At 36.6% G+C, this 21442-nt stretch overlaps 1 protein-coding gene across 1 annotated transcript in view; it reads left to right on the forward strand.

The window, feature by feature from the left end:
- The window catches only part of LOC139977990 (uncharacterized), a 94249-nt gene that overhangs the window by 19541 nt on the left and 53266 nt on the right, over window positions 1-21442 (forward strand). The window contains exons 9-17 of the mRNA XM_071987882.1: window positions 3387-3698; window positions 5063-5374; window positions 6712-7023; window positions 8373-8684; window positions 10033-10344; window positions 11692-12003; window positions 17441-17752; window positions 19109-19420; window positions 20765-21076. Coding sequence (XP_071843983.1) covers window positions 3387-3698; window positions 5063-5374; window positions 6712-7023; window positions 8373-8684; window positions 10033-10344; window positions 11692-12003; window positions 17441-17752; window positions 19109-19420; window positions 20765-21076 — 2808 coding nt within the window. The remainder of the gene's footprint in view (window positions 1-3386; window positions 3699-5062; window positions 5375-6711; window positions 7024-8372; window positions 8685-10032; window positions 10345-11691; window positions 12004-17440; window positions 17753-19108; window positions 19421-20764; window positions 21077-21442) is intronic.

Consider the following 21442-nt stretch of genomic DNA (forward strand, 5'->3'; position numbering starts at 1 on the left):
TTGATCTTGTCTTTTCACTGTTTTCTCAATGATGTTACGTATGGTGAGGATAGCATCAGTTGTCCCTTTGCCGGCAACAAAACCACACTGCTCCTCAGCGATCTGCGGCATTACAAAGTGTGCTAACCTGCTACGAAAAGCTTCCAGCAGCACTTTAGAAGCGTGGCACAACAGACTGATGGTTCTATGCTTGGAGCAGTCCTGTGTACCTGGAACCTTTGGTAGGATTATTATTTCAGATTGTGTCCAGTCGCTTGGCCAAACACCAGTCTTCCAGATGTTATCACAAATTGTTTTCATGGCTTGTACTACTCTCCTCCTGCCTTTAACATTTCTCCAGAAGTCCCATCCAGACCAGCCGCTTTACCAACCTTCAGTTTCTTTATGGCTGCTCTAATTTCACTTGGCATAACTTTTGGTTCCCGTGCTTCTGGTGGATGTTCATCAGGAGTGTGCCCTGGTAGGTCTGAGCTAAAGAGTTGTGCGCCATACTCTAACCATCGGTCCTTGATCTTACCGGCTTCATAAAGCATCTCTTCATTCTTATCCTTGATACCAATGCCTGGCTGGGGAGATCTCCTCCGACTAATCTGCCTTATCAGCTGGTAGGTACGCTTGGTATTTCCAGACCTGAATGATTGATCTGCCTCAGCACTCAAACTAGCCAACCACTTCCGTTTTGCCTTGCGACATGCTATCTTGACAGATTTGCATAGGTTTCTGTAATCTGCGCCTTGAAAGTTGGTTATCTTCGCTTGTCGTCTTTGGTCAATCAAGTGTTGGCAGTCTGGGTCATCTATCCATGGTTTCTCTGTCTTCCTTACAACCGGAAAATGTTCTTTTGTTGCTGAAGTTAGTACATGTGCCCATACTGGCCATGTGACATCCTTGCCTTTTAGATGACCTTTGACACTGGATTCGAATGCAGCTGCAGTTACTGGATCTTTCAACTGTTCCAGATTTAGCTTGAGCTTCTTGGTAAGCAGTTTTTTGTTGTTCCAACTGCGTCCCTTCAGTATCACCAAACTAGTTGGTGGTCTGAACCACAGTCAGCACTGCGTAATGCCCGGCTATCCTTGCATTCTCTTCTGTCACGTAGCCTTATGGCAATGAAGTCAATCTGGTTCTTCCATTGACCTCCAGGGGAGCACCAAGTGTACAACTGGTTCTTTCTGTGTTGAGAGCAGGTGTTTATAGCAATTAATTTGTTATCACTGAGCCAGTCAAGGAACATTTGCTTCCGGTCATTACCTTCTCCCACACCAAACTTTCCACAGGACATGTGCTGGCGATTTGCATCAATTTGAGCATTAAAATCTCCCATAACCACAAGACGATCTTTCTTTGGACAAACATCCACTACCATTTGCAACATTGCATATATCGAAAGCACCTCATCATCTTCTGCCTCAGATATTGGCATGTAGACCTGGATGATTGTCATTGGCTGTGGCTTTGCATTGAGACGGATCACAATAAATCTATATGAAATTGGTAAACTTTCAGTGCAGTTTTGACAGTCTTTGGTGCTACAAGGAAACACACACCTCTTTGGTGAACTTTGTCATCGCCTGTGTAGTAGAACATCCATCAATTTGTATTCACCTGTCCCGATGATGTCCATCTAAGTTCTGCAAGCCCTAGTACATCCAAACTCAAACGCTCTGATTCCATGCGGACCTGATGTAATTTACCAAAATCATTCAATGTACGGGCATTCCATGTTGCGATGTTTAGATATAGTTGACCTCTACCAGAAGTTGCCTGAGAAGTATCAGAACCATGCCTCTCAAATGAGTTTAAGCGTGGCTCGTCATTGTATGTCTCAGAGCTCCTATCTGGAATTGATCCTTCCCCAGTAGCTCTAGGAGCACGGTCAACCCTGGGGGTCCTAATTGCCAACTCCATAGCGTTCTGTTCATTATCACACATCTTTCAAAAACAAGAGAATTATAGACTAATAATCCGCTGGGACGTCAAACCGCTACGGATGCAGCTGGCCGGAGCATACTATCAAGTACAACCGCCATTTTACGCACACCTACTACTGGTGCTGCTGCATGCCTTCAATACCGCAGAACGCCAAATCCGCCATGCAGACTGCTCCCAGCCCAACCAATGGGCCCGCTCGGTTTTATGGCGCCGACCGACCCGCCAGTCGCATTGTAGGTAATAATGGCTTCTAGTGTGCTTTTTATAGGACGTTAGCCTGGGACTGACTAACCCCACACACAGCCTCCCCACTCTGCCTGGATGCAGTCTAACGTCATACCCAAGACACCCGTCATATCCAAGATGTATCACTAAATATTCGCAACTTGTTGATGGCAATGTTATGCCTTGTCAGTATTCATCATTAGTTACATTCCTTCTTCCTTCCTTAATAATATTTTAAAAGTTTCAATCAAAGACTTATATGAATTTTAACCACCGTGTTATTAAATTGGCTACGAGGGCACACAAGGAGCAGACAACGTTAAATATAATATGGTATACCTATGTAAAATCTAAAAGAGGCCCTTCGGATTTACATCGTTTAAAGTGTGTGCGTTCGTGGCGACAGACCGGATACGACATATACCCGCATAAAATCCCACAGTGTGGATCCAAAATGTTATGATAGATTGTAACTAAACGAATTAATAATAAACTTATGTTATCATAAGTTAGGCAGGAAATAAAATTGAGGAAAACAATGTCTAGAAAAATTAACCCTGTGGTATGTTGTACTGAAATTGCCTGATATCATTTTCTAAATTTGCATTTGCTCGATTGGGGTTAAAGTGTCAATGATAAATCTCGTTCTGAATACACAAGGTACAGACCGTAATCTTCAAAGAAAAGTTTTATTTTAGGAAAGATATTCAAATCAAACTAATTCTGCATTTTCCATTAAGTTGCTATCATGTGACAATCAACAACAACCCCCTCCCTGCAAATACAAAATCATACACAAGCAATACCCAAATATATTTCAGTTAAATACCCCCTTTCATAGACTTTCTGTGTGCACATTACTGACTTTACAGGCTGTCGAGTTATTGTGTCGTTACAACTAATTCCTTCCTCAAGCTGTCGTGGAATATTAATGTTTTAATGCAGGAAATAAATGTAAACTTCAAAACACAAAAACAATCGATATGAGAGAATATGAGTCCTATCAACAGGAAAACGCTTAAGGCATGTGGCACATAACAAATTTCTGAACATCATTTTAGAAAAGAAAACATTAGATACTTTTTGTTATCAAGCTGCGTTCAAGTCATCATTAGTTATCGTAGACCAAGTCTGTTTGGGCAAGCATAATTATTGAATACATCGCCTCAAAAAAACAGTCGTACGTTATTTTGAAATGTTATTTTTGTAAAATATTTACCTTTTATCAGAAGTACGACTAGTCGACGGCACCACAGATTATGAAGGCAGGATAGAAATCTTCACAAACGGTGCTTGGGGAACAATTTGTGATGACAGCTGGGGCAAAGATGAAGCCGACGTAGTGTGTCGACAGCTTGGGTTTACTGGGGCGGAGGCAGCAACTAGTTCTGCGAGTTACGGAGAAGGAACTGGTGAAATCTGGTTGGATGATGTACAATGTATCGGATTCGAAGAACATATCTTGGCTTGTAATAACAGTGGTGTCGGTATACACAACTGTGGTCATAGTGAAGATGCTGGAGTAAAATGTGACATTCCAGGTAAGATCATTCTAAATATAGCAGATATTCTAATTATAAATTGATTTTAAAATTTAAGGTTAGTATGTTAGATATGCTTATATCTAATCATGTAACAAACTGACTTCAATATGACTTAAATAGCAATTTCCTAAATTACGATCAGGTCACTAAATATTCGCAACTTTATTGATGGCAATATTATGCCTTGTCAGTAATCATTATTAGTTACATTCCTTCTTCCTTCCTGAATACTACTGTTAAAGTTTCAATCAAAGACTGACATGAATTTTAACCACCTTGTTAGTAAAATGGCTACGAGAGCACATACGGAGCAGACTACGTTAAATATAAATATGTATACTTATGTAACATTTTAAAGAGGCACTTCGGATTCACACCGTTTAAAGTGTGTGCGTTCGTGGCGACAGACCAGATATAATATATAACCGCATTATATCCCAAAGAGTGGGTCAAAATCTTATTATAGATTGTAACTAACGAATTAACTATAAACCTACGTTATTATAAGTTAGGTAATATATCTATAGTTTAGTAAAGGAAAACAATATCTAGTAAAAGTTACCTTGTGATATGTTGTACTGGAATTTCCTGAAATCAGCGAGCAGTTTAAGTACTAACAGGAGACAAATAAAACCATAACTCCCTTCTCTAATTTTGAACGTGCATGTTTGGGGTTAAAGTGTCAACGATTACTTTCGTTCTGAATACACAAGGGAGAGGCCGTAATGTTCAAAGAAAAGTTTTATTTCAGGAAAGTTATTCAAGTCAAGACTATTTCTGCTTTTTCCCTTAAGTTACTATGATGTGACAATCAACAACAACCCACCCCCCGCCCCCCCCCCCCCAAAAAGCACATCAGACACACATGCCACACTCAAATGTATTTCAGTTTAATTCACCCTTTCCGATGAGTATTAAATTCATTTAAGTCTTATGTCAAATACATGATGACAAAGCTTGGTCATTCAACCAGACTTTCTCTGTACATACTGCTGATTTTACAAGCTGTCGAGTTATTGTGTCGTTTAAACGCATTCCTTCTTCAAGCTGTCGTGGAATATTAATGTTTTCCTGCAGGAAATAAATGTAAACTTCTAAGCACAAAAACAATCGATATGAGAGAATATGAGTCCTATCAACTGGAAAACGCTTAAGACATGTGGCACATAACAAAAATCTGGATATCATTTTAGAAAAGAAAATATTAGATACTTTTTGTTATCAAGCTGCGTTCAAGTCGTCATTAGTTGTCGTAGACCAAGTCTGTTTGGGCAAGCTTAATTATTGCATACATCGCCTCAGAAAACCAGTCGTACGTTATTTTGAAATGTTATTTTTGTAAAATATTTACCTTTTATCAGAAATACGACTAGTTGACGGCACCACAGTTTTTGAAGGCAGGATAGAAATCTTTTTAAACGGTGATTGGGGAACAATTTGTGATGAAAACTGGGGCAAAGATGAAGCCGACGTAGTGTGTCGACAGCTTGGGTATAGTGCTGCTGTGGAAGCCGTATCTTCTGCGAGTTACGGAGAAGGAACTGGTGAAATCTGGTTGGATGATGTACAATGTATCGGATCCGAAGAACATATCTTGGCTTGTAATAACAGTGGTGTCGGTGTACACAACTGTGGGCATAGTGAAGATGCTAGAGTAAAATGTAAAATTCCAGGTTAGATCATTCTAAATTTAGCAGATATTTGAAATATAAATTGAGTTTGAAGTTAACGTTTATTATGTAAGATATGATTATATCTAATCATGTGACAAAATGACTTCAACATGACTTAACTAGCAATTTCCTAAGGTACGATTATGTCACTATTTCGCAACTTGTTGATGGCAATATTATGCCTTGTCAGTATTCATCATTAGTTACATTCCTTCTTCCTTCCTGAATAATGTTGTTAAAGTTCCAATCAAAGAGTGATATGAATTTTAACCACCTTGTTAGTAAAATGGTTACGAGAGCACACACGGAGCAGACTAAGTTTTATATATAAATGTATTATGTAAGATCCGAAAGAGGTCTTTCGGATTCACACCGTTTAAAGTGTGTGCTTTCGTGGCGACAGACCGGATACGACATATACCCGCATAATATCCCAAATTGTGGGTCAAAATTTATCAAAGATTGTAAACTAACGAATTAAGTATAACTAACGTCATCATAATTTAGGTAGCAAATATCGTTAAGGAAAACAATATCTAGAAAAACTTACCCTGTGGTATGTTGTGCTGGAAGGGCCTGAAAGCTGCAAGCAGTTTTATTACTAACAGGAGACAAATTAAACCGAAACTCCATTCTGGTCTTATTTTGAACGTGCTCGCTTGGGTTAACGTGTCAATGATTACTTTCGTTATGAATACACAAGGTAAAGACCGTAATCATCAAAGAGAAGTTTTATTTCAGGAAAGATATTCAAGTCAAGACTAATTATGCTTGTTCACTAAAGTTACTACCATGTGACAATTAACAACAACCCGCTCCCCCCTATCACCATAAAAATAAGACACACAAGCAGCACCCAAATGTATTTTAGTTTGATACCCCCTTTCCTAGGAGCATTAAATTCCATTAAGTCTTGTGTCAAATACGTGATGACAAAGGTTGGTCATTCTGGTTCATTTCATATTGCTGACTTTATAAGCTGCCGAGTTATTGTGTAGTTACAGCTCATTCCTTCTTCAAGCTGTCGTGGAAAATTAATGTTTAATGCAGGAATAAATGTTAACTTCAAAACACTATCACATACCATTTGAGAGAAATTTAGTCATATCAAGTGGGAAACGCTTGAGGTAAGTGGCACATAATAAAAATCAGAATATCATTATAGCAACAACAACAAAATCAGATTATTTTTGTGATCAAGCTACGTTCAAGTTGTCATTAGTTGTCGTAGACCAAGTCTGTTTGGGCAAAGCATAATTATAACATACACCGCCTCAGAAAAAGAGTCGTACGTTATTTTGAAATGTTATTTTTGTAAAATATTTACCTTTTATCAGAAATACGACTAGTTGACGGCACCACGGTTTTTGAAGGCAGGATAGAAATCTTTTTAAACGGTGCTTGGGGAACAATTTGTGATGACAGCTGGGGAAAAGATGAAGCCGACGTAGCGTGTCGACAGCTTGGGTTTACTGCGGCGGAGGCAGCAACTAGTTCTGCGAGTTATGGGCAAGGAACTGGTAAAATCTGGTTGGAAGATGTACAATGTATCGGATTCGAAGAACATATTTTGGCTTGTAATAACAGTGGTGTCGGTGTACACAACTGTGGTCATAGTGAAGATGCTGGAGTAATATGTGAAATTCCAGGTAAGATCATTCTAAATATAGCAGATATTTGAAATATCAATTGAGGTAAGAGTTAACTTGTAGTATGTTAGATATGATTGTATCTAATCATGTGACAAAATTATTGCAACATTAGTTAACTAGCAATTTCCTAAGGTACGATTATGCCACTATATATTCGCAACTTGTTGATGGCATTATTATGTCTGTCAGTATTCATAATAAGTTACATTCCTTCTTATTTCCTGATTAAAATTTGTAAAGTTTGATTTGAATTTTAAGAGTGATATGAATTTTAACCACCGTGTTAGTAAAATGGCTACGAGAGCACACACGGAGCAGACAACGTTAACAATAATAATGTTTACCTATGTAAAATCTAAAAGAGGCTCGGCGGATTTACATCGTTTAAAGTGTGTGCGTTCGTGGCGACAGACCGGATACGACAAATACCCGCATAATATCCCAAAGAGTGGGACAAAATCTTGTTATAGTTCGTAACTGAACGAATTAATTATAAACTAACGTTACCATAAGTAAGGTAGAAAAAAGTTGAGGTAAACAATAACTAAAAGAATTTACCCTGTGGTATGTTGAACTAGAAGTGTCTGAAAACAGCGAGCAGTTTTAGTACTCATAGGGAAAAAAAAAACCGTTGCTCCCTTCTGGTCTAATTTTGCACGTGCTCGCTTGGGATTAAAGTGTCAATGATGACTTTTGTTCTGAATACACAAGGTAGAAACTCTAATCTTCAAAGAGAAGTTTTATTTCCGGAAAGATATTCAAGTCAAACCTAATTTGGCTTTGTCACTAAAGTAACTTTCATGTGACAATCAACAACAACCGCCCCCCCCCCGAAAAAAAAAATCACACACACAAGTAGTACCCAAGTATATTTCAATTAAATACTCCCTGTCCTAGGAGTATGAAATTCTTTCAAGTCTTGTGTCAAATACATGATGACAAAGCTTGGTCATTCTACCAGACTTTCTGTGTGCATATTGCTGACTTTACATCCTGTCGAGTTATGGTGTCGTTACAAATCATTCCTTCTTCAAGCTGTCGTGGAATAGTAATGTTTAATGCAGGGAATAAATAAAAGCTTCAACACACAATCACATATCATTTGAGAGAATTTGAGTCCTATCAACTGGAAAATGCTTGAGGCATGTGGCAAATAATATAAATCAGAATATCATCATACAATAAAGTATCAGATTGTTTTTGTTATCGAGTCACGTTTAAGTCGTCATTAGTTGTCGTAGACCAAGTTTGTTTGGGCAAGCATATTTATAAAATACATCGACTCAGAAAACCAGTCGTACGTTATTTTGAAATGTTATATTTGTAAAATATTTACCTTTTTTCAGAAATACGACTAGTCGACGGCACCACAGATTATGAAGGCAGGATAGAAATCTTCTTAAACGGTGCTTGGGGAACAATTTGTGATGACAGCTGGGGCAAAGATGAAGCCGACGTAGTGTGTCGACAGCTTGGGTATAGTGCTGCTGTGGAAGCCGTATCTTCTGCGAGTTACGGAGAAAGAACTGGTGAAATCTGGTTGGATGATGTACAATGTATCGGATCCGAAGAATATATTTTGGCATGTAATAACAGTGGTTTCGGTGTACACAACTGTGGTCATCATGATGATGTTGGAGTGAAATGTGGAAGTGAAAGTAAGATCATTCTAAATTAAGCAAATATTTGAAATTAAAATTAAGGTTAGACTTAACGTTTGGTATGTTATATATGATTGTATCTAATCATGTGACAAAATGACTTCAACATAACTTCACTAGCAATTTTCTAAGGTACGATTATGCCACTTAATATTCACAACTTGTTGATGGCATAACTATGCCTTGTTATATTATTGAAAGTGTTATTAAATTATTTTGAATGTTGCAATCAAAGACTGATATAAATTTTTAACCACCGTGTTAGTAAAATGGCTAAGAGAGCACACACGGAGCAGCCAAAGTTAAATATAACAATGCATACCTATGTAAGATCTAAAAAGGCCCTTTGGATTAACACCGTTTAAAGTTTGTGCGCTCGTGGCGACAGACCGGATACGACATTTACCCGTATTATATCCCAAAGAGTCGGTCAAAATCTTATCAAAGATTGTAACTAACGAATTAATTATAAACTTACGTTATCATAAGCTAGGTAGGAAATATAGTTGAGAAAACCAATATCTAAAAAAGTTACCCTGTGGTATGTTGTACTGGAAGAGCCTCAAATCAGCAAGCAGTTTTAGTACTAATAGGAGACCAATAAAACCGTTGCTCCATACTGGTCTAATTTTGCATGTGCTTCCTTGGGGTTAAAATGTCAACGGTGACTTTTGTTCTGAATACACAAGGTAGAGACCGTGATCTTCAATGAGAAATTTTATTTCAGGAAAGATATTCAAGTCAAGACTAATTCTGCTTTTTTCAATAAAGTTACTACCATGTGACAATCAACAACAACCCCCTCACCCCCCCCACACAAAAAAATAAATAAAAAAATCACACACACAAGCAGTACCGAAATATTTTTCAGTTACTTGCCACCTTTCCTAGGAGTATGAAATTAATCTTTTCAAGCCTTGTGTCAAATACGTGATGACAAAGCTTGGTCATTCTACCAGACATTCTGTGTGCATATTGCTAACTTTACAAGCTGTCCAGTAATTGTGTCTTAACAACTCATTCCTTCTTCGAGCTGTCGTGGAATATTAATGTTTAATGCAGGAAATAAATGTAAACTTCACAACACAATAACATACCATTTGAGTCAATTTGAGTCCTATCACCTTGAAAACGCTTAAGGTAGGTGGCATATAACAACAATCAAAATGTAATCATACAACAGAAAAATATCAGATTATTTTTGTTATCAAGCTGCGTTCAAGTCGTCATTAGTTGTGGTAGACCAAGTATGTTTGGGACGCATAATTATTGAATACATCGCCTCAGAAACCAGTCGACCGTTTTTTTGAAATGTTATTTTTGTAAAATATTTACCTTTTATCAGAAATACGACTAGTTGACGGCACCACAGTTTTTGAAGGCAGGATAGAAATCTTCTTAAAAGGTGCTTGGGGAACAATTTGTGATGACAGCTGGGGAAAAGATGAAGCCGACGTAGTGTGTCGACAGCTTGGGTTTACTGCGGCGGAGGCAGCAACTGTTTCTGCGAGTTACGGAGAAGGAACTGGTGAAATCTGGTTGGATGATGTACAATGTATCGGATCCGAAGAACATATCATGGCTTGTTATAACGGTGATGTCGGTGTACACAACTGTGGTCATCATGAAGATGCTGGAGTAAAATGTGAAATTCCAGGTAAGATCATTCTAAATTTAGCAGATATTTGAAATATAAATTGAGGTTAAAGTTAACGTTTAGATTGTAAGATATGATTATATGTAGTTATATGACAAAATCACTTCAACATGACTTAACTAGCAGTTTCCTAAGTTAGGATTATGTCGCTAAATATTTGCAACTAGATGATGGCAATATATGCCTTGTCAGTATTCATCATTAGTTACATTCCTCCTTCCTTCCTGAATAATATTTTTAAAGTTTCAATCAAAGACTAATATGAATTTTAACCACCGTGATAGTAAAATGGCGACGTGAGCACACAAGGAGCAGACAACGTTAAATATAATATGTATACTTATGTAAGATATTAAAGAGGCCCTTCGGACTAACACCGTTAAAGGTGTGTGCGTTTGTGGCGACAGACCGGACACGATATATATCCGCATAATGCCCCAAAGAGTGGGTCCAAAATTTATTATAGATTGTAACTAAACGTATTAATTAGAAACTTACGTTATCATAAGTTAGGTAGGAATTATAGTTGAAGAAAGCAATATCTAAAATGAATTCACTCTGTGGTACGTTGTATTGGTTGTGCCTGAAATCAGTGATCAGTTTTAGTACTAATAGGAGACAAATAAAACCGTTGCTCCATTCTGGTCTAATTTTGCACGTGCTCGCTTGGGATTAAAGTGTCAATGATGACTTTCGTTCTGAATACACAAGGTAGAGACTGTTATCTTCAAAGAGAAGTTTTATTTCAGAAAGATATTCAAGTCAAGACTCATTCTGCAATTTCCATTAAGTTACTATCATGTGACAATCAACAACAACCCCTGCACTTCCCCCCAAATGAAAATAAAATACACACACAAGCAGTACCCAAGTATATTTTAGTTAAATACCACCTTTTCCTAGGAGTATGAAATTCTTTCAAGTCTTGTGTCATTACATGATGACTAAGCTTGATCATTCTGCTAGACTTTCTCTGTGCATATTTCTGACTTTACAAGCTGTCGAGTTATTGTGTCGTTACAACTCATCCTTCTTCAAGCTGTCGTGCAATATTCATGTTTATTGCAGGAAATAAATGTAAACTTCAAAACACAATCACATACCATTTGAGAGAAGATGAGTCTTATCAACTGAAAACGCTTGAGGCATGCGGCACATAAAAAAATTAGAATATCACCATACAAAAAATATCAGATTATTTTTGTTTTCAAGCTGCGTTCAAGTCGTCATTAGTTGTGGCAGCCCAAGTCTGTTTGGGCAAGTATATTTATAAAATACATCACCTCAGAATACCAGTCGTTTGTTATTTTGAAATGTTATTTTTGTAAAATATTTACCTTTTATCAGAAGTACGACTAGTTGACGGCATCACAGATTATGAAGGCAGGATAGAAATTTTCTTAAACGGTGCTTGGGGAACAATTTGTGATGACAGCTGGGGCAAAGATGAAGCCGACGTAGCTTGTCGACAGCTTGGGTTTACTGCGGCGGAGGCAGCAACTAGTTCAGCAAGTTACGGAGAAGGAACTGGTCAAATCTGGTTGGAAGATGTACAATGTATCGGATTCGAAGAACATATTTTGGCTTGTAATAACAGTGGTGTCGGTGTACACAACTGTGATCGCAATGATGTAGTTCGAGTAAAATGTGGAATAAAAGGTCAGATCATTCTAAATTAAGCAGGTATCTGAAATATAAATTGAGGTCAGAGTTTACGTTTGGTTTGTTATATATGATTGTATCCAAGCATGTGACAAAATTACTTCAACATAGCTTCACTAGAAATTTTCAAAGGTACGATTATGTCACTAAATATTCACAACTTGTTGATGACATAATTATGCCTTTTCAGTATTCATCATTAGTTACATTCCTTCTTCCTTCCTCAATAATATTTTTGAAGTTTCAAGCAAACAGTGATAGGAATTTTAACCACCGTGTTAGTAAAATGGCTACGAGAGCAAACACGGAAAAGACACCCTTCAATATATAGTTGTATACCTATGTAAGATATAAAAGAGGCCCTTCGGATTAACACCGTTTAAAGTGTGTGCGTTCGTGGCGACATACCGAATACGAAATGTACCAGCATTATATACCAAAGAGTGGGTCAAGAGTGGGTCAAAATCCATATATGGCCCATATATGGCAATTTGTATCTGGCCCATATCTGTGCCATATATGGAATTTATATCTGGCCATATCAAGAATTGGGCAGATATAACTTGATATAAGATAAAGGCCATAACTGCCTCAGATAAACTTTATATGGGTCACTTTTTATCTGGACCAGATATGGTCCATATATGGCAAATCCATATCTGGATCATATATGGCAAATCCATATTTGGCCCATATATGGCAAATCCATATCTGGCCCATATATAGCAGATCCATATCTGGCCCATATATGGCAATTTTTATATGGCCCATATCTGTGCCATATATGGAATTTATATCTGGCCATATCAAGAATTGGGCAGTTATAATTTGATATAAGATAAAGGCCATATCTGCCTCAGATAAAACTTTATATGGGTCACTTTTTATCTGGACCAGATATGGTCCATATATGGCAAATCCATATCTGGATCATATATGGCAAATCCATATTTGGCCCATATATGGCAAATCCATATCTGGCCCATATATAGCAGATCCATATCTGGCCCATATATGGCAATTTGTATATGGCCCATATCTGTGCCATATATGGAATTTATATCTGGCCATATCAAGAATTGGGCAGATATAACTTGATATAAGATAAAGGCCATATCTGCCTCAGATAAAACTTTATATGAGTCACTTTTTATCTGGACCAGATATGGTCCATATATGGCAAATCCATATCTGGACCATATATGGCAAATCCATATTTGGCCCATATATGGCAAATCCATATCTGGCCCATATATAGCAGATCCATATCTGGCCCATATATGGCAAATCCATATCTGGCTCATATAGGGCAGATCCATATCTGAAAAATCCATATTTGGCTCATATATGGCAAATCCATATCTGGCCCATTACTTAGAGATCCATATCTGGCTCATATATGCCACATCCATATATATTGCCCTTGGCAAATCCATTACTGTCTCATATTATGATAAATCCAGATTGAACTAGTTAAAAAAAAATGGCTTCATCTGTGCCAGATATTTATCTGGCGATGCAAAGAAATATAATTTGAAACCAAATAAAGGCAATATATGGCGCAGATAAAGCAACTTTTTATTTACTGCTTAATTATCTGGCCATTAATTACATTTCCTGTTTGATCCATCAGCAGGTATTTTTCTTTTTCTTGTTTCACCTTATTCACAGTATATCCAAGCCTTTACAAATAAAAAACTATATAATATTTAAAAAGGGTCTTCTGTTCAAACGATTATTGAGACAATATGACCGTCAGAACAAAAATACATGGTTAAGAGAATAAAATATCCTGGCATGATAAAATGCTCCACGAATAAATTGGCACTTGAAAGCCTGCTTCATGACAAAATGCCCATCACTCTGCCGTCTCTAGGCTGTCTTCAGTCTCTGCAAGGTCTGCGAGTCCTTTCATCGACACAATTTTCAAAACAATGATGAAGACATATTGTTGGGATTACTTTATTCCCAGCACATTCCAAACCCAATTGTGTACCTAACTTTTTTGTGACACATAGTTTTATTTATGACTCACAATGCTTCCAACTAGAAAGAGATTTCAAAAAACATTACAAATTGTGTCTGAAAAAAACCCATCTCCAGACAATTAGACCAAAAAAAGCAGGGCTTAATTGGAGGTAAAGATCAAATTATCTTGGACTTCAGAATCTGCAGTTTTGGCCTCAAACATATCACTCAAAAAGCTCCTTGCTGTTACCTAATCCGACTGCTATGGTCATAATATGACCGCTGTTAAAATAATACTTGAAGGTTGAGTTCTTTATTCTTCTGTTGTCCTGTAGAGGTTGATACTAAATTGCATTGTGCTATCCCTTTATTTAATATATTTGGTTTAGTAAATAAGTTCCAGGAGGGCGATATATGTTCCGTTCAGTATCGAAGTTCAGGCCAAAATATGTTGTTTCCATCCGTTCCAAAAAATTTCTTCCTTACTTCGGACTGTTCAGTTCACTATAGAATCCTTTGCCAATGTCCTAACTCAATACGTTATTGTTTACGAATCTCCATCACCCTTCCTTAATGTACCAATTCTTTCTGTTAAATTTCCTCCTGTTCTCCCCTACCATGTGTAAACTAGCTGTTTTTCCTATCTCACTCTCCCAGAGTATCAATACACATATGTCCTTTGTTCCAAAGAAGGTTTTCACACCACTTAATTACCCTCTGAGTCATCCTTTTTCCCCTCAATGACCCTGTGGTTACCTAGCAACCCAGATAGATCAAGTAGCCGATTTATACCCCCTTTGACCTAGTGTGCCATGTAAGTGCTTTACCATTGAAATTATGCAGGACCACAAATTCAACAATATAGGGCAATATAAATCTCTATGAAAATACATTATAGCATACAGTCTTACATGTATATCCAGTTATATCTGGCTTAATATGGCCAGATAAAACTTTTCTGCATATCTGGATAGACTCTATGTCCAGTTATATCTGGCTTTATATCTTTATTAGGCCAGATAAAACTTTATATGCCTATCTGGGTTGACTCTATATCCAGTTGTATATGGCTTTATATGGCCATATTAAACTTGATATGGATATCTGGCTTACAATTATATCAAGATATATCTTGCTTTATATGGCCATATCACACTTGATATGGATATCTTGCTTACAATTATATCGAGATATATCTGGCTTTTATATGGCCATATCAAACTCGATATGGATATCTGGATACCAATTATATCAAGATATTTATGGCTTTAAATGGCCATATTAAACTTGATATGGATATCTGGCTTACAATTATATCGAGATAAATCTGGCTTTATATGGCCAGATAAAATGTTATATGCATATCTGGGTTACAAGTATTTTAAGATATATTTGGCTTTATATGGCCATATCAAACTTGATATGGATATTTGGAATACAATTATATCAAGATATATCTGGCTTTATATGGCAATATCAAACAAACTTTATATGGATATCTGGCTTACAATTATATCAAGATATATCTGGCTTTATATGGCCAGATAAAATGTTATCTGCCTATCTGGATTGACTCTCTATCCAGTTATATCTGGCTTTGTATGGTCATATCAAACTTGATATGGATATCTGGATTACAATTAAACCAAGATATTTATGGCTTTATATGGCCATATCAAACTTGATATGCGTATCTGGATTGACTCTACATCCAGTTATATCTGGCTTTATATGGTCATATCAAACTTTATATGAATATCTGGCTTACACGTATATCAAGATATATCTGGCTTCATATGGCCATATCAAACTTGATATGCATATCTGGCTTACAAGTATTTTAAGATATATCTGGCATTATATGGGCATATCAAACTTGATATGGATATCTGGAATACAATTATATCAAGATATATCTGGCTTTATATGGCAATATCAAACTTGATATGGATATCTGGCTTACAACTATATCAAGATATATCTGGCTTTATATGGCCAGATAAAATGTCATCTGCATATCTGGATTGACTCTATATCCAGTTATATGTGGCTTTGTATGGCCAAATCAAACTTGATATGGATATCTGGATTACAATTAAACCAAGATATCGATATCTGGATTACAATTAAACCAAGATATATCTGGCTTTATATGGCCATATCAAACTTGATATGCGTATCTGGATTGACTCTACATCCAGTTATATCTGGCTTTATATGGCCATATCAAACTTTATATGCATATCTGGATTACACGTATATCAAGATATATCTGGATTTATATGGCCATATCAAACTTGATATGGATATCTGGTTTACAATTATACCAAGATATATCTGGCTTCATATGGCCATATCAAACTTGATATGCATATCTGGCTTACACGTATATTAAGATATATCTGGCTTTATATGGCCATATCAAACTTGATATGCATATCTGGCTTACACGTATATCAAGATATATCTGGCTTTATATGGCCATATCAAACTTGATATGGATATCTGGCTTACAATTATATCAAGATATATCTGACTCTATATGGCCATATCAAACTTTATATAGATATCTGGCTTACAAGTATTTTAAGATATATCTGGCTTCATATGGCCATATCAAACTTGATGTGGATATCTGGATTACAATTATATCAAGATATATCTGGCTTCATATGGCCATATCAAACTCGATATGGATATCTGGATACCAATTATATCAAGATATATATGGCTTTATATGGCCATATTAAACTTGATATGGATATCTGGCTTACAATTATATCGAGATATATCTGGCTTTATATGGCCAGATAAAATGTTATATGCATATCTGGGTTACAAGTATTTTAAGATATATTTGGCATTATATGGCCATATCAAACTTGATACGGATATTTGGAATACAATTATATCAAGATATATCTGGCTTTATATGGCCATATCAAACTTTATATGGATATCTGGCTTATAATTATATCAAGATTTATCTGGCTTTGATGGCCAGATAAAATGTTATCTGCATATCTGGATTGACTCTATATCCAGTTATATCTGGCTTTGTATGGTCATATCAAACTTGATATGGATATCTGGATTACACTTAAACCAAGATATTTATGGCTTTATATGGCCATATCAAACTTGATATGCGTATCTGGATTGACTCTACATCCAGTTATATCTGGCTTTATATGGCCATATCAAACTTTATATGCATATCTGGCTTACAATTATATCGAGATATATAACCAGATATGGAATTTGAGTAAGGGTAAACGAATAAATGATAAACTTACGTTATCATAAGTCAGGTACGAAATATAGTTGAGGAAAGCAATATCTAAAATGAATTCACCTTGTGGTATGTTGTACTGGAAGTGCCTGAAATCAGAGAGCAGTTTTAGGACTAAAATGAGTCGTAAGGTTTTTTGAAATGTTATTTTGTTAAATATTTACCTTTTATCAGAATTACGACTAGTTGATGGCACCTCAGATTATAAAGGCAGGATAGAAATCTTCTTAAACGGTGCTTGGGGAACAATTTGTGATGACAGCTGGGGCAAAGATGAAGCCGACGTAGTGTGTCGACAGCTTGGGTTTACTGCGGCGGAGGCAGCAACTAGTTCTGCGAGTTTCGGAGAAGGAACTGGTCAAATCTGGTTGGATGATGTACAATGTATCGGATCCGAAGAACATATTTTGGATTGTAGTCACAGCGGTGTCGGTGAACACAACTGTGGTCATAGTGAAGATGCTGGAGTAAAATGTGAAACTCCAGGTAAGATCATCCTAAATTCAGCAGATATTTGAAATATAAATTGAGGTTAAAGTTTACGTTTAGTATGTTAGATATGATTACGTCTAATCATGTGACAACATTACTTCAACATGACCAAACTAGCAATTTCCTAAGGTACGATTATATCACTAATTATTCGCAACTTGTTGGTGGCAATATTATGCCTTGTCAGTATTCATCATTAGTTACATTCCTTCTACCTTCTTGAATAATATTGCTAAAGTTCCAATCAAAACTGATATGAATTTTAACCACCTTGTTAGTAAAATGGCTACGAGAGCACACACGGAGCAGAGAACTTTAAATATAAAAATGGATACCTATGTAAGATCTAAATGAGGCCCTTCGGATTAACACCGTTTATAGTGTGTGCGTTCGTGGCGACAGACCGGGTATACTATATACCCGCATTATATCCCAAAGAGTGAGTCAAAATCTTATTATAGATTGTAACTAACGAATTAAGTATAAACTTACGTTATCATAAGTCAGGTAGGAAATATAGTTGAGAAAACAGCATATAGAAAAAATTACCCTGTGGTATGTTGTACTGGAAGGGCCTGAAATCAGCGAGCAGTTTAAGTACTAACAGGAGACAAATAAAACCGTTACTCCATTCTGGTCTAACGTTACACGTGCTCTCTTGGGGTTAACGTGTAAATGTTGACTTTCGTTCCGAATACACAAGGTAGATACCGTAATCTTCAAAGATAAGTTTTATTTCAGGAAAGTTATTCAAGTCAAGACTCTTTCTGCTTTTTCACTAAAGTTGCTATGATGTGACAATCAACAACAACCCTTCCCCCCTTCCCCAAGTAAAAAAATCACACACACACACACACACAAGTAGCACCCAAATATATTTCAGTTAAAAACCCCTTTCCCATTAGTATGAAATTCATTCCCGTCTATGTCAAATACATGATGACAAAGCTTGATCATTCAACCAGACTTTCTTTGTGCATATTGCTGACTTTACAAGCTGTCGAGTCATTATATCGTTACAACTTACTACTTCTTCAAGCTTTCGTGGTATATTAATGTTCAATGCAGGAAGTAAATGTAAATTCAAAACACAATAACATACCATTTGAGAGAATTTGAGTCCTTGCAACTGGAACACGCTTGTGGTAAGTGGCACATTACTAAAATCAGAATATTATCATACCAAAAAAAAAACAGATTATTTCTGTAATCAAGCTGCGTTCAAGTCGCCATAAGTTGTCGTACACCAAGTCTGTTTAGGCAAACAAAATTATTGAATACATCGTCTCAGAAAACCAGTCAAAAGGTTTTTTGAAATGTTATTTTTGTTAAATATTTACCTTTTATCAGAAGTACGACTAGTTGACGGCACCACAGATTATGAAGGCAGGATAGAAATCTTCTTAAACGGTGCTTGGGGAACAATTTGTGATGACAGCTGGGGCAAAGCTGAAGCCGACGTAGCTTGTCGACAGCTTGGGTTTACTGCGGCGGAGGCAGCAACTAGTTCTGCGAGTTTCGGAGAAGGAACTGGTCAAATCTGGTTGGATGATGTACAATGTGACGGATCTGAAGAACATATTTTGGATTGTAATAACATTGGTGTCGGTGAACACAACTGTGGTCATAGTGAAGATGCTGGAGTAAAATGTGAAACTCCAGGTAAGATCATTCTAAATTTAGCAGATATTTGAAATATAATTTGTGGTTACAGTTTACGTTAAAAGTATGTAAGATATGATTATATCTAATCAATGACAAAATGAATTCAACATGACATAACAAGCTCTTTCCTAAAGAACGATTATGTCACTAAATATTCGCAAATTGTTGATGGCAATATTATGCCTTGTCAGTATTCATCATTACTTACATTCCTTCTTCCTTTTTGAATAATATTGTTAAAGTTTCAATCAAAGACTGTTATGAAATTTAACCACCTTGTTAGTTAAATGGCTACTAGGGCACACACGGAGCAGACAACGTTAAATTTAAAAATGTTTACCTATTGTAAGATCTAAAAGAGGCCCTTCGGATTAACATCGTTTAAAGTGTGTGTATTCGTGGCAACAGACCGGATATAATATATACCCGTATTATATCCTAAAGAGTGGGTCAAAATCCAATTATATATTGTATCTTACAAATTAACTATAAACTTACGTTATATTTAGTTAGGTAGGCAATAAAGTTGAGGAAAACAATGTTTAAAAAGTGTTACCCTGTGAAATGTTGTACTCAATACGCCTGAAATCAGTGAGCGGGTTTAGTACCAATAGGAGACAAATTAAACCGTTACCCCATTCTGGTATAGTTTTGCACGTGCTCGCTAGGGGTTAACGTGTCAATGATTGCTTTCGTTCTGAATACACAAGGTAGATACCGTAATTTTCCAAGAGAAGTTTTATTTCAGGAAAGATATTCAAGTCAAGACTCTTTCTGCATTTTCACTAAAGTGACTATCATGTGAGAATCAACAACAACCCTCCCACCTCCCCCCCCCCCCCAAAAAAAAAATCACACACACAAGCAGTACCCAAGTATATTTCAGTTAAAAAAACCTTTGCTAGGAGTATGAAATTCATTCCCGTCTTGTGTCAAATACATGATGACAAAGCTTGGTCATTCTACCAGACTTTCTGTGTGCATATTGCTGTTTTTACAAGCTGTCGAGTTAGTTTGTTGTTACAGCTCACTCTTTTTTAAGATGTCGTGGAATATTATTGTTTAATGCAGGAAATAAATGTAAACTTCAAAACACAATCACGTACCATTTGAGTCCTTTCAACTGGAACACGCTTGAGGTAGGTGGCACATAAAAAAAATCAGCATATCATATAAAAGAAACAATCAGATTGTTTTTGTAATCAGGCTGCGTTCAAGTCGTCACTAGTTGTCGTAGACCAAGTTTAATTAAGTAAGCATACATTTTAAAACATCGCCTCAGAAAACCAGTCCTACGTTATTTTGAAATATTATTTTTGTAAAATATTTACCTTTAATCAGAAGTACGACTAGTGAACGGCACCACAGATTATGAAGGCAGGATAGAAATCTACTTAAATGGTGCTTGGGGAACCATTTGCGATGACGGCTGGGGCAAAGAAGAAGCCGAAGTAGCGTGTCGACAGCTTGGGTATATTGCGGCTGTGGAAGCAGTCTCTTTTGCGAGTTACGGAGAAGGAACTGGTGAAATCTGGTTTGATGATGTACAATGTATCGGATCCGAAGAACATATTTTGGCTTGTAATAACAGTGGTGTCGGTGTACACGACTGTGATCATAGTGAAGATGCTGGAGTAAAATGTGAAATTCCAGGTAACATCATTCAAAATTTAGCAGATATTTGAAATATAAATTGAGGTTAGAATTTAGTTTTCGTATGTTTGATATTATTATATTCTAATCATGTGACAAACTTACTTAAAAATGATTTAATTTGCAATTTCCTAAGGTACCATTTTATCACTCTATATTCGCAACTTGTTGATGGCAATATTATGCCTTGTCAGTATTTATCAGTAGTTACATTCCTTCTTCCTTTCTGAATAATGTTGTTAAAGTTCCAATCAAAGACTGATATGAATTTTAACCACCGTGTTAGTAAAATGGCTACGAGAGCACACACGGAGAAGAAAACGTTAAGTATGATTTGTATATTTATGTAAGATGTAAAAGAGGCCC

Source organism: Apostichopus japonicus, chromosome 12, assembly GCF_037975245.1.
Source record: "Apostichopus japonicus isolate 1M-3 chromosome 12, ASM3797524v1, whole genome shotgun sequence".
Lineage (NCBI taxonomy): Eukaryota > Metazoa > Echinodermata > Holothuroidea > Aspidochirotida > Stichopodidae > Apostichopus > Apostichopus japonicus.